Genomic DNA, 13,660 nt, shown 5'->3' on the forward strand with positions numbered 1-13,660 from the left:
AAAAAAAAACAATGACAGTGATCTCAAAAATGGATGGTACCTTAAATTTGAGAAACATACTAAGGTTTTTTTTCAGTTCTATATTATTGAGGAGCAGAACTCAAACTTGGAAAGCCACCTAGCTGTGGGTACTTTGAGGAAAAAGACTGGATTTTGATCTCTGCCCTCTCAGTGCCCCGCACTTAGCAAAATCCGAGTAGGTGCTCAGTAAATTTTGGCTGGGTGAAGGGATGGGAGGTAGAGTCCCAGGAGAGGAGGCAGCTGAGCAGCCCGGTCCTCCCCAGGCTCGTCTCCCATGTCGCTCCTCGCTGCCCTCCACTCCAGATATCCCCCTTCCGCACAGTCTCACCACGGGGGTCCCAGGCAAACTCCTACATATCCGTGAAGGACCAGTCCAAAAGTCACCCCCCCTCTGAAGCCCTCCCTGACTTGTTCCTCCCATCCCAGCTCCCCATTACTCTCAGCACAGTTTCCCATGATTATCCACTTGTCTGTGACCCCCGCAAGACCATAAGATCCTGAGGACAGGGGCATATTTTCTTTCTCTCCCCAGCTCAGCTTAGTGCCTGGCACATAGTGGGATGCTTAATCCTTTTTTGTTGGAAGAACAAATAACCTTACCCCACCTGAGTCCCTTCAGTGCTGCGTAGTCCTCTCCCCACACGCCCCATAAAGAGTGGGAAACACCTGTGTGTGCTTCGCCCCTAACTGATCTCTGTGTCTTGCTTTGGTCTTTCCAATGAAAATAATAACTACTGAGAGTTACTATATGTCAGGAACTGTGCTAGTCACTTTATGTACAATTTCTCATCTAGTCTTTGCAAGGACTGATGAGTTTTGGGCTATTATTTCCCCATCTTATAGAATAAGAAACTAAGGTTCAGAGTGGCCAAGTATCTTGCTCAAAGTCACAAAACTACTAAGTGGTGGAGCAGGCATTTGGACTCAGGGAGTTGAATGCCAAGGATGCCACTACAGTAGACCATGCATTCTAGCTGCCCGAAAGGACCTCCTGTGCCCACACTTCTCCACCCCAAGTTGGAGATGCCCAACAAATCCCTAAGAGTCTGTAACTGATGAATGGTAAATACCTTTTACGTCTACAAATTCTGAGTCTGTTTCAGGTTCATTTCCTTCATCTTTCTCATCTCTTGGAGCCAAAACTAGGGTGAGAAATAAAGAGAGATCTGTGTCCACTCGTGAGCCGTGGGCAATAAGAGGCGTGATTTGAACTCTGATTGTACCAGCGTCTTCGTCTCTCTCAGCAGGGCTCTCCTTGAGGGCTTCCACCATGGCTGCATTGCAAATATGCTCAGGATCCTAGAGACAAAATGAAATTCCTTCTGGAAGCTAATGCCAGAACGTCTCCCAGGCTGGAAATCATGAGGGAGGGCACCCAGTCTCTCGCACCCAGGCATGCAGTTACCTTGAATTGCAACCCTCTGAGGTTGTGGATCAGCTTTGCATAGTGCCCTCTCTCCTCCATTAACTCCTTGTGGGTTCCCTTCTCACAAATCTCTCCATCTTCTAACAAAATGACTTCATCACAAGACTCTAAGAGCTGTGGAGATATGAGAGATCCACATGAACTTCTGCCTTGATAAAAGAGAGGAGAGTGCCATGACAGCCTCCCACTCAGCAGCTTCCCGGCTAATCCAGTACAGGGGTTCTCAACCTTGGCACTATTGACATTGAGGGCCAGATCATTCTTTGTTGTGGAGGGCCCTGGAGGATGTGTGCCAGCCTCCCCAGGCTCTGCCCATTAAATGCCAATAGCACTCCCTCCCCCAGGTGTGACAAGCGAAAAAGCCTCCAGACATTGCCGAATGCCTGCTAGGGGGTAAAATGGCCCCACTGAGAGGCATTGATCTGGTACTCACAGATCTCATGGGTACAAAGGGGGCCTTTCGCTGTCACAGTGAAGCACATTGGAGCTTCCTCTGCTATTGCTCCCTACATGAGCTGACCTGCTAAGAAATCTGACCGTGGAGGTTTGGAATATGAAATTGACAGTTATTATAGCCAAGATTTGGTGGAGAGGGGAAATATCTCAGCAATAGCCTCTCTCTGTTATAACATTACAAGCCCACCTCATTGTCCTCATCTAGCCCAGGAGACGTAGACTCCGTGCCGTCCCCAGCCACCAGGCCACACTGCCTGGCCTGGGGAGTTTACACCAGCTTTATCTATATGATAAAAACAAAGCTGAATTTCATCACGGTATTCCGTGTTTAGCCCAAAGCACTGCTGTTTTTCTCATTTGAATTCCCTTCATTTCCTTATCTTTCTTGAGTTCGAAGAGTTCTTCTAAGAGGGGCTTCCTTTCATTTTGGAGCAAGCCAGAGTTCTCCCCATAGGATCGACCTATCTAAGGACAGGAAGCCCCCTCCTAGAAGTGGACAAGACGCTGTGAGATTTAAGATGGTTCAACCTAAAGAAGCCTTTGTAGTAGGGGCCAGAGGTCTTGCCCTGTACTTCAGGGTCCAGCCAAAGTCAAGACAACTTTTGATGCTCTTGGTTGGAAGGACGAGAGAAATAGCTACACGTAGTCATTGAACACCTGATGGGGGTGTAGGGGAGGCGGGGTGGTGCCCCAAAGGCCAAATGACAAGTTGGGATGGCTTTGGACACCTCCAGCCTTTCCGCCTGCCTCCCTTGGACTGACTGCCCACTCCCTGTCCACTCTCCTGGACAGCCCAAGCAGGAACAGCCTGGCTTTTAGTGTGCAGTCAAGACACTTTCTGACAGATCCTTTTTCCTGAAAATAACCTCTCAACTTTGTACAACATCTTCTAACTTTGCAAAGCCTGATCTTGTCTCTTATCTCGCAATCTCCCACAACCCAGTAAAGAAACCAGGCAGCTTTATTATCAGCTCGTTTTCCAGATGGGGAAACTGAGGCACTGTGGGAGCCCCACAGCCTCCTCTGGCTGTGTGGACACACGCTCCAGACCCGGAAGCTCCTGGTGAAGCCCCTCTGGCCAGCGAGCCCCCAGCTCACTCCGGTGGGGCTCCATGTGATTTGAGCAGCTTCGTTCTGCAAACTCACAAAATCTGACCCTGGGTGGGTTTCAGTGGCGGCCGCAGGCCTCATTTCATTGGTTTCCTCAAGTAATAGAAGAGTAACTGTCCAGCCCAGCACTGGGAAGCATCCGGATTTCCTGTGGGCCTGAGAGTAAAACCAGCGGTGACATGTTCCGGAAAAGCCCAGCGTCTCCAGATCTGGAGCTCTGAGCGCCCCCCACCCCAACAGCAGAGAGCTGGAGGGAGGTTCCAGTGCCATCTGGTGGCTGCCTGCGTTTTTTTAACACTCAAAAAGAGAGAAAATGACCTTGGTGGAAGGTAGCATCTTTGAGGAGGCTGAGGCCTGGGGAAAAGGTAGTTCTTGCCTGAGGTCACACTGCTGGTTAGTGAGGCTCACAGAGTGGACCAGACCGAGGTTATGATTCTCCCCCTGGAGAACTCCTACAAGGACGGCTCCGATCCACATTTGTCGGGTGCCAGGTGTTCCCCTCTGGATCCCTGAGACCCTCAGGAGGACAGGCCTCCCCACTGCGGGTGGTCTCCAGGGACTGGACCCTCATGGTGCAGAGCACCCTGACTGGGCAAGAGCCCCCCAGTCACCTCACGGGGGTCCAGAAGAAACCCAGCCTTCTCCTGCACCCTGGCCCCTGGCCAGCAGAGGAACTGGGAGCTCTTGTCGGACACTAGCCCAGCCTGATGCTTCGTGGAGGTGATCGAGCCCACTCAGAGGAAACCCAGGCAGTCCCCACATGCAAAATTCCGATGCTTAGAGCTTCTTCTGAGACCTCTAGCTTTCAGCAAGGGGAGGCACAGGCTGGGGGCAGAGCCACAGCGATGGGAAGACTTGCTTTTCCTGGGTCTTTAAGAAACTTCCCTCTCTTCAGCCTGTTTCTTCTGGCCACTGACCGAAGATCCTAAAAATGCTGGGCAGAGCATCCTGTAGCCATGGCAATCTCATTTGCCGCCTGCCTCCTCTGGCTTGACTTACCCTTGCAAAGGCCATGAGACTGGCCTCTGACCCCCAGACCAAGCCCCTGGTTAACATTTTCCCCACAAGTAGCAGGAGAGTAAAGAAGACAAGACTTCTTCTCCCTCTGCTCCAACAGCCCTCTCAATGCAGGTCAGTCCCATGGGGTCTCCCCCAGCAAGAGACACGTACGTGTACACACACACACACACCCTGCACACTTCTGGGGACTCATTGTGGAGAGGGGAGGTGGAGGCAGTGTAGGACAGGGAAAATCGAGCTTCTCTCAAAGTGGAGGGGGGTCTTGGATTCCCACCAGGAATTCAGAACCTTTTAAGTGAGGCTGACGCAGTGAGAACTGCCCCCGCCAAATTCTCAAGCTCAGTCAGGGCAAGCCCAGTCACTTTCCTCAGCAAGATTCACGTTCCTAAGCCTGAGAGAGTGGCTCTGAGCAGGGAGAAGCTTCTGTGTTAGCCCCAAGCCCTGGCCTCGAGTCCCTTTCCCCTGGGCAGTGATCCCAGGGACATCTGGGTCCCTCCTCCAAGGAGTCCATCACTCTGTTGTCCCAGCCCAGGCACCCCTGGCCTCAGGCGTGCCCAGCCCTTGCTGGAGGAAGGGTGGGGTCTGAATTGTTTCCACCTGGCTTCCCATCTCCTCACCACCAGTGGCCCAAAGCTGGAGGAGGTGCCCCATGTCTGCCCCACAAATAGAGGTCAATTGTTCTTGGATAATCTACCATCTGGCAGTGAAAGGTCTTGGCCCCACTGAGGCCAAAGGTAGGACCAAAAGAGGCCAGGCAGAGAGAGCAGCAGGCAGGGCTATGTGGAAGCCAGGATGGCTGGGGAGAATCATGAGTGTCTCCTGCATATCCTGCTCCCTCCCCAAACCTGTCCAGATGAGGACAGCCTTGGTTGGGACATGCAGGTTAGGCAGAAGAGGGGACTCAGGCCCACACCTATGCCTTGACCTCATAGGTCCTGCTGGTCCCAGTCACCTGCAGCTGGTGGGTCACCAGGACGATGGTCTTCCCCCTGAGTGTCTTCTTAATGCACTCCTCAAAGACATGCTTTCCCACGTGGGCATCCACAGCTGACAGGGGGTCGTCCAGCAGATAGATCTCGTGGTTCGAGTAGATGGCACGGGCCAGGCTGATCCTCTGCTTCTGCCCCCCTGAGAGGTTGAGGCCCCGCTCCCCGATCTGCGGACAGGGACGACACTACTGTCCATCACCGGACCCCACTCATCACCCTGCTGTCGTCAGGGAGCATGAGCTTCCCGAAGCTTCTCAAGACTCCTGCAGACTGATCATCACCATGTTCCAGCTCCTCTACCCCTTCAGAGACACCCTGACCCCATCAGGTTCCCCGGGAGATGGAAGACTCCACTTCTGCAGGAAGCCTGGTGGGCAGTGGCAACTAGGGAAAAGCTCTTTCCAGTGTCAAGTGAGGGGTTCCTGGCTCACAACAGCCCATCCCAGTGCATATCCCGAAGGGAGGGGCTACATCTTGACCATTAACACCAAAGGGAACTGTTGAGGAAAAAGCTCTGGGAGAATGGACAAGGGAACGGGAGGGAGAAGAGGCTGGGAGCAGAGGTACAAGGGGGCTCTCTACTTGCTTACTTGTGGATCAACTCCCCACCCTCACTAGGTGACTCTAAGCTCTATGAAGATGGGACGCATGTCTGCCTGTTCCTCACTGCATCCCTGAGGCGTGGCCCACACTTGGCCCAGAGCAGGGGCTCAGCAAGTGCTTGTTGAAAGGATGAAAAGCCTACGTTGCCTCCTGCAGGTCATTCCATCCACTCACCCTAAAGTGAGCCCCCATCATGTTCAGCTGGGCCTGGGCTAAGCACTGGGGCAGGACACATGGAGCTGGACTAGAAAAGTCCTCGTCTACTGGGAGCTCACCTGTTAGTGGGGTGTCCGGTTAGTTATACAAGAAATGGCACAGAGCAGAATTTAACAAGTGCCAATTGAGAAGCATAAACCGAGTACTTTGGGGCAATTACTTCAGACAGTGGGACTTGGGAGAGTCTTCCTCAAGGGGGTGGATTTGAGGTTGGAACTCGAAGGGTGGTAACAATAGCAGGAGCAGAGATCTCGAGGCTGGGAAGTGAGTGGACACTTAGACAGGCAGGTAGAGGTAGGTAGACATCAACCCTGGAAGGGTGGGCTGGGGCTGCAGTGGCGGGATCCCAAATGCCAGGCCAGGAAGGCTGTGGTGGCCATTTCCTTGACACAGGTACATGGAGGGCACAAACAGAGAAAGGCAATGAGCTCCGTAGTGGCCTTTCTTCAGGAGGCTTTAGCTCTCAGGTCTCCTCTTGGGCTCCCAGGCAAAGTGGGAAGACTGTGCAGAGGGAACACTGGGATGGGGAGACAGGAAGGTGGCATGGTGACTTCCCTGGGTCACTTAAGTTGGCAGGCTCAGCCTAGGACCCAGCCAATTCTTTGAGCAAGCATCCCAGGGCAATGTTTGGAAGTGACCCTTACACTCCTGGGCTGGGCAAAGCCAGTAAGGCACGAAGGGGCCCTTGAAACTCCAGCCACAATGTAGCACCCCTGGACATCTGTCTTTGGCAGACACAGCTGACCCATGAGGTGAGGAAGCAGACTTTACTAGAAACCTTCCCTGAGATGACAGGCAAATTGGGAGTGGCCCAGGAGTAACCATGTTGAAACCAACACAAGCGGAGATGGTGCCACGTCATTGTGATATCGCCCAAGATGGAGAATTCAGGATGGTAGAAGCTGACTTCCCCCCACATTTCCTTGGACCTTTCTGTCCTCAGGGCATCTGGATGTGGATGGACTGGGACCTCCTGAGCCTCAGCCCTTTGGACCTGGGCAGTCGGGCTGCCGTGGGGCTGAGCTCCCAGCTCTGCTCACCTCAGTCAGGTCTCCGTAAGGGAGGCTGCTCAGGTCCTCCTGGAGGGCACAGACACGAACTGTGTGCTGATACCTGTGGGCACAAGGGTCAGAAGTCAGCACGGTGAGAAAGGCCCCACAGCCATGGCCACCGGGGTAGCCTTTAGAGGCATTACTGGTGTCACTGGGGCGAGGTGAGGAGGTGGCCAGTTGTTTCATCTTTGATGTCCAAGGGCAGTTTCCCCTGGACCCCTGGGCCTCCCCCCCCCCCCACCGATGCAAAGTTGGCGTGGGGATGGCTTCTCCCCTCACAGGCTTCCCACCATGCGAGAAAGATGAAATCAGTGTACATGAAACTCCTGAAGGAAAAACTGAGGGTGCCGAGTCCTGGCACTGTTTGTGGGAGTCAGAGAAGGGAGTCACCAATGCGGGGTGAGGATGCTGGGGAGGCTGCCCGGAGGACGCAAGACCGTGAATGGAAGAGAAGATTGTGCAGGTGGCGGGTAACAGCAGAGGGCTGGGGCGATTATGAACAGTGACCCTGACATCTGTCCACGATGCTTCTCCATCCACCAGTCACTCTACCAGGTTGGAGAGAACAGGGTTTTCTCCCCCTGAGACACCTGAGGACACCGAAGCACAGAGAATGCCACTGAGGGGCAGAGAGACCAATCGGGAATTGGATCTCTCAGCTCCGTGAACCTCCCAACCTCTCGGTTTTGCCCCTCAGCATCCCCCACTGTCTAGTTCTGTAGGCCAGTCTGTGGGGACTCTGATGGGCATGGCCCTAATCAACTCTCAGCAGCCATACTGTTGGGACCAGCACCTTGTCCTGCACAGGAAAGCAGAGTTGTAAGTACTGTGACCCACTGGGCATGACCCCAGTCCCACTCCTTGGGGAATTCTGACACCAAGTGATCCAGGAAAGTAATGAGTTGGTGGGTAGGAACTCGGAGATGGCCAGGTCCCAAGCTATGAGAGAATCTCACACCCTTCTTTCTTGGTTTATCTGCACCTCCATCCCACTCAGACAGCCCTCACTGTAAGCAAAATCTTCCCCAGGGCATCTCAGTACCACACTCAGCCACCTCAGGAACTGGCTCCTGCTCTGAATTCCCCGGTGTGCCTGGTGGCCCTATCCAAGGGGCTGCTGTGCCCCACCACCGGGACCTAGCCTTCTGTCCTGTTTGATGGGCTGCCTGGCTCCATGGGGGTTGATTGGTTGGCTGATTGATTGATATCATCACCATCCTTATCATCACTGGGATCCTCTCTTATCAGTGCATGATGATCACAACTCAGACTTTGCAAGATAGGACACCAGCAAGAGAATGAGCAGGCAGAGCATGGGTAGCTGCCCTTCAGGTGGCACGCTGGCCCTTGGCAGCCCTCAATGCCCTGGAGCAGAAGCTGGGCACAGCCCTGAGCACCACACTCATGTGCCAACTTCAGAGTTGGTATACATGGTGGTTAAGATCAGCGGCTTTGGAATCAGAACAATCTGGGTTTGAATCCAACTGGACAACCTTGCACAAGTGACTGTACCTCCCCGATCCTCACTCTCACTCTACAAAACTGGGCTAACAGCTCTCACTGGGTTGTGAGAGTGAAGCAGGAACACAGATGTAAAGCCATCAGAACAATGTCTGGTGCATTGCAAATTCGCCATCAGTGGCAGCTATATCAATACTATTACTTTCATCAATCTTCAGCACATCTTCCTCCCCTTGCCCCCATCATCCCTCATCTTAAAATTCTTCCCACTCGCCTACCTCCTGTGGCCCTGAGAGCCACAGTGTCCACCCTAGGGGCAAAATCTCTGCTAGAGATGCCATGTACAGAGGGTGCTCGATCCATCCTTCAAGGCCCAATTCAAGCACCATCCTCTCTTCCCTCTCGTGACCTCTGCTGCTTCTCAACAATCTGGCACAGTCTCCTGCCACTTGGCGCATTCCTCTTGGTGCACTATCATTTCTGTCCATCTCACACAGCCCTTTCTAGACTTGAACACCTTGAGGGCAAAGATACATCTGAGCCTCCCCTACATCCCCCAAGTCCTGCATATTGCAAGTATTTGGTAAATATTTGCCCACTGATGACCTGATTGATAAAGACAGGAATCTCTCCTTTTGCCTGCTTCCACAGAAAGAGAAGCCATTCCAGGTGGGGCTGGGAGGAGGCACAGGCAGAGGCAGGCCAGGAGACAGAGCAGTTCAGCTGGTGCCAAGGACTCCCGCACTGATCAGACCTTCCTGCCACTCCTGAGCCTCCTGGCGACAGGATGTCATGGCCAGGGAAAAGGAGGAGAAGTAACGGACTTCGTGCTGGGAAGCCACATGCTGGCTGGTGCTGGCCAGCAAGGACAGAGTTTGTGTGTTCAGACAATAAAATGTGAAAGTCCAGACCACTGGAAAGCTGACAGCCAGATTTGTGAACCAACTCCATTTCTCTTTATTTCAGCATCAAGGCACTTGAGGAGGCTTCAGGATGACCCAACTCTCAGGAAGCTCCAGTGGAAGCAAATGATGCTGGCTACACCTCAAGACTCAACTCTGCCATTTAATAGCTTTTACCTTAGGAGGGGCAGCTCTCCTCTCTGAGCCTCAGCCTCTTCATCTGTAAAATGGGGACATGACTCCAGGATCTCCCTAAATGGATGGTTATGGGATTCTAAAGAGTGAATGTACATAGCAGCATACCCAACTCGGAAAAGTACCATAGGAAGCTGTTACTTTCCAGAGCTTAAAGGTAATGGTCCAAAGTGTACCCAAAAATTATGACTTGAATTTTGTTTTTATTCCATTAAATCATATTGAGGACACTAACAGCAATATATCCTGATAGCTCTGATGTCAATTAATAATCTCAGAGCTGATTAATTTGCATACTTGCTGCTCACGATTTCAAGCAAAGTTTTGGTTACTTGGCCTAAAGCAAAATTGTCAGATTCATCTTTCTCCAGTCACACAACATATGCACTGTTTCAGAGAACCTCATGACATAGCTAGTCTGCCCCGGGAAGGAAGTGCCCATTCCATCCGTTTCTCAGAGCGTGATCGCAGGTCTGCAGAAGGTGCCTCTCCTGAACTCGGTTCAGGAAGAGAAAATCAATGCCCATTTGGATCTGATGAATGTTTAATCAGAACTCTTTAAGGAAACTCAGCAATCATTAGCAGTGTCACCAGCCTTTGTAGGACAGTGTACCAAATACTAACGTGCCTCATGCTTTCAAAATAAATATTACCTTTGGTGATCATACTTTTCTCCAAATAGTATGTTTTCTCTCACATTTCCGTGAAAGATCCATGCTTGCTGGGAAACATAGGCCAGAGTCCCATTGACTGCCACGGTCCCTTGTCGTAACTGCATCTGGATCAACAATACCAGAGAAGCTTCAGAAGCCAAACCTTGCGGACTTCTCCTCAGGGGCCCAATGCACCCTCGCCACCCACTTATTCCATGAGCACCAATTCTGAAGGTCCAAGAAGGCTGCAGGATGTCTTGTTCACACACTGCAAAGCCCAACTGTGCAGATCAAGGGTGTCAAAGTCAAACATCGGCAAGGGGTCAGACAGGAACATTCTAGAAGAGGTAGTGGTGAGCCCTGCCACAAGCTGGCAGGCACAGGCTGCAGAGCTGCCACCACCACACACGGCAACTTTGTACAATGAGAACAAGATGCCCTCTAGGCTCTTTTCCCTCCAGGGGAGGCTCCCTTTCCCTCCAGGTGCACTGGTTGGATCCCACCCTCCTCAGCCGGCCCCAGGGGCAGGGCATAGTATGCAGTGCTGTGGATGGTGGCCCTGCAGGACCCATCTTAAGGAAGCAGCCTCAACTCATTTGGTGCCATGCAAGGCTGCTGGCCTGGTGTGGCCAGAGTTTCTAATTTTTCAAGAGAAGTGAAAAATCTAGTTTCATGTGGAACTCTTGGAATTTTAAAACATTGAGCAATCCAATTAAAAGATGCATGGGCTCCAGTCTGTGGCCCTGAGTACACAAGTTCATTTATGATGGCCCCACTTGGTGGGCTTTGACAGATAACGGTAGACACCAATGGTGAGGCCGTACTCAAAGCTGTCAGGAGAGGGGACACGCGAGGCAAGCCTTGGTGCTCAGGGCTGACTCGCATCAGGCAGCAGCAGCGTGTCGGGACAGGGAAGGAGGAGAGCCAAGGCGGTCAAGGGATGGGATGCCATTTTACCTCAGGCATGGTCCAAGGGACAGAGAACATTAGACGTGGAGAAGAGAATATGATAATACGAATAATGGTAAGAACAATAAAAGCTCAAAAGAATAGGGTGTATGCCAAGCATTGTTTAAAAGCTGATCACGAGGCCTGGCACAGGGAATTAGCCTGTAGCCAACTACTACACACATTATCTCATAATCCTCACCACGACCCTCCGTAGGCCCATTTTACAGACGAAGAAACTGAGGCTCAGAGAAGTTAAGCTACTTGTCCAAGATTAATCAGTGAGCACGAGGCTGAGACAGGTGGTGAACCCAGGCAGTTCAGAGCCCACTTGCTTAAGCAAGCTGCCACGCTGCCTCCCCGGTGACCACAGTGAGGGGCCTGATCCCACCACTTTCACAGGAGATAGACTCTATTTTCTCTGGGATGTTCCAAAGAGCAGGCCAAAGGGTAGACGTTAAGAGGAGGCAAATTTCATGCCCATATATATCCAAACTCTCCAAAGAGGGAACTGGCTGTTCAATAATGAGTTCTCCATCACTGGAGATATCTGAGCAGAGGTTGGCTCATCTCTTATAGGATGCTGTGGACAGGGTTCACACTGACAGGTGGAGAACTGTGCTGGTCACCTGTAACACAACTGCCAACTCTTGGGTTAGCACAGAGGTGCACACACAGAATCCCAGAGCATGGGTGACCTCAGGAGTTCACCTGAGTCAGCTCCCACCTCTGCCATCAGGGACAGAAGTTGTCATTCTTTCTACAAATGAGTCGACTAAGTCAAAAGAAGTCACTGGTCTGGGAGGCTCTTCTGAGCCTGGTGTCCTCATTTCTTCAGAGGTGCCTGCTCTCCCCACTGCAGGCAAAGGCACTCACAGGTGCCCAAACTTCTCTTTAGGAACACAGAGTAGGAGAAAGAGGATTTAATATTTTTTCCCCAGAAAGTTTCTCACTCATTTGGGATGAGAAACCATAGCAACTTAGAGGCCTATGAATACAGTAAATGGCTTGACCATTTCCCTGGGTCACACAGCTAAACAGCAGACAGGGGACAAGAATCCTGGGTTCCTCCCTCCTCCTACCGTGAGGTTTCCAGAGCACTAGGGGCACGCTGCTTTATTTCATGCATTCGTTCAGCCTCTCCTTCATCAAAGGAGGCTTGATTGAGGAGCACTCTGGGCAGACGCTGGGATGTGGAGGTGGATGAGGGAAAACATATCTAAAGTCATCATGAGACACAAGCTCCTGGGTCCTTCCCCGCCAAGCCACTTTGCTGGCCTTGCCAATCAGGACAGCCCAAGTCACCGGAAAAATCATGGATTTAACGATTCGTCTCTTCCTTTGACCGAGATAGAGCTCTAGGCAAAGAAGCAGTCCTCAGGAAGCAAACCCAAGAATATGTGAAAAGCTCAGCTCGGCCTGGCCAAGGGGCCTGGAGACACCAAGTGTATTAACCTCCTGGGAATCATCGTGAACTGTGTGCACAGTGTCCAGTGCAACCGAACCCAGCTGATGGGTCCACTGTCCTCACAGGGTCCCAAACATAGCAGGCAGGGAACCATTTCATTGTCACGTTAGCCTTCCATCTTCACAGCACTCACCACACAGCTTACCTGTCCTAGGAGAGCTGCAATGAGGGAGCTCTTTCCACTTCCAACATTCCCGCATATTCCCAAGACTTTCCCCTGCCAGAGAAACAAACAAACAAACAAAAAAACCGCACAGTCATTCTCCCAGTTCCTAGAGGGTCTGGAGCCAAAGGTGTTGCCCCCAAACTATGCTGGCCAAGTCAGGCGGTGACCAACAGGTCATCACTGGCTCTATGAGATAGCAGCTTCAGCCTCAGACCCCGACCCTGCCTCACAGCTTGGGAGGATGCAGGAACAAAGTCTTGCATTGGTCTGGGACACACAAGCCCTGGACATGAGCATTGTCCTGTGCCCAGACTCCAGGAAAGCAAATCTAATGGAAATCAAATGGAAAGCAAACCTAAAGGAAAGCAAATCTAAAGGCTGCACAACCTAGGGGGACAAGGATAGCCTCTGAAGCATGGAGAGCCGGATGCTTTTCAAAAGTCATTTTAAAAGTATCCTTCCATCATAACAACTCAATCTGAAATTACTGAGCAGTTACGCTGTTCCAACGTGTTGGGATCATGGATTGTCCCCCAGCTGCAGATTTATTCATTCAACCAACAAATCAGAGCCTTCTATGTGTCAGGCACTGTTCTGGGCACCAGCAATAGCATGATATAGCAATGAACATGAGGGACAAAAATCTGGGTCTGCCCTCATGGAGTTATGTTTTAGTTAAGGAGACAGACAGAAAACAAGGTCAGTAAGTAAAATAAGGAGCATGTCAGATGCGTCCCACGGAAACGGATGAAGCAGGGAGGAGATGGGGCGGGGCCTCACTGGAGAGGCAGATGTCTTAGCTTGAGTTCTCCCAAACACAGGCCCTGAATCAAGGATTTTAGTGAAGGTAGTCCATTGGGGAGATGCAGGAAACAGCAGCTGGGAAGAGGGGAAATTATACAGGAAAGGAAAGGTGGCCCATCACAGGTATACTATTTGGTCAGCTCCCATGAGGCGCAAATGGAGCTCAATCC

General features: G+C 51.7%; 1 protein-coding gene across 22 annotated transcripts in view; it reads right to left on the reverse strand.

Annotated features, from left to right (window-relative positions):
• ABCC12 (ATP binding cassette subfamily C member 12) overlaps positions 1-13,660 on the reverse strand; it is a 74,638-nt gene that overhangs the window by 25,621 nt on the left and 35,357 nt on the right. For 18 of the 22 annotated variants that reach the window (XR_011437287.1, XM_014738499.3, XM_014738498.3 and 15 more), the window contains 7 exons: positions 12,666-12,737; positions 10,105-10,229; positions 6,882-6,954; positions 4,986-5,189; positions 1,427-1,561; positions 1,245-1,320; positions 1,092-1,163 (listed from right to left, as the gene is read on the reverse strand). Coding sequence is in view for 20 of the 22 variants with exons in the window: in XM_014738499.3 (XP_014593985.3) it covers positions 1,092-1,163; positions 1,245-1,320; positions 1,427-1,561; positions 4,986-5,189; positions 6,882-6,954; positions 10,105-10,229; positions 12,666-12,737 (757 nt within the window). In the remaining 2 variants the exon portion in view is untranslated. Of the gene's footprint in view, positions 1-1,091; positions 1,164-1,244; positions 1,321-1,426; positions 1,562-4,985; positions 5,190-6,881; positions 6,955-10,104; positions 10,230-12,665; positions 12,738-13,660 lie in introns of those variants that run through there. The other 4 variants (XM_023636917.2, XM_070262915.1, XM_070262914.1 and 1 more) reach the window with 2 other exon arrangements.

Source organism: Equus caballus, chromosome 3, assembly GCF_041296265.1.
Source record: "Equus caballus isolate H_3958 breed thoroughbred chromosome 3, TB-T2T, whole genome shotgun sequence".
In the NCBI taxonomy this organism is placed as follows: domain Eukaryota; kingdom Metazoa; phylum Chordata; class Mammalia; order Perissodactyla; family Equidae; genus Equus; species Equus caballus.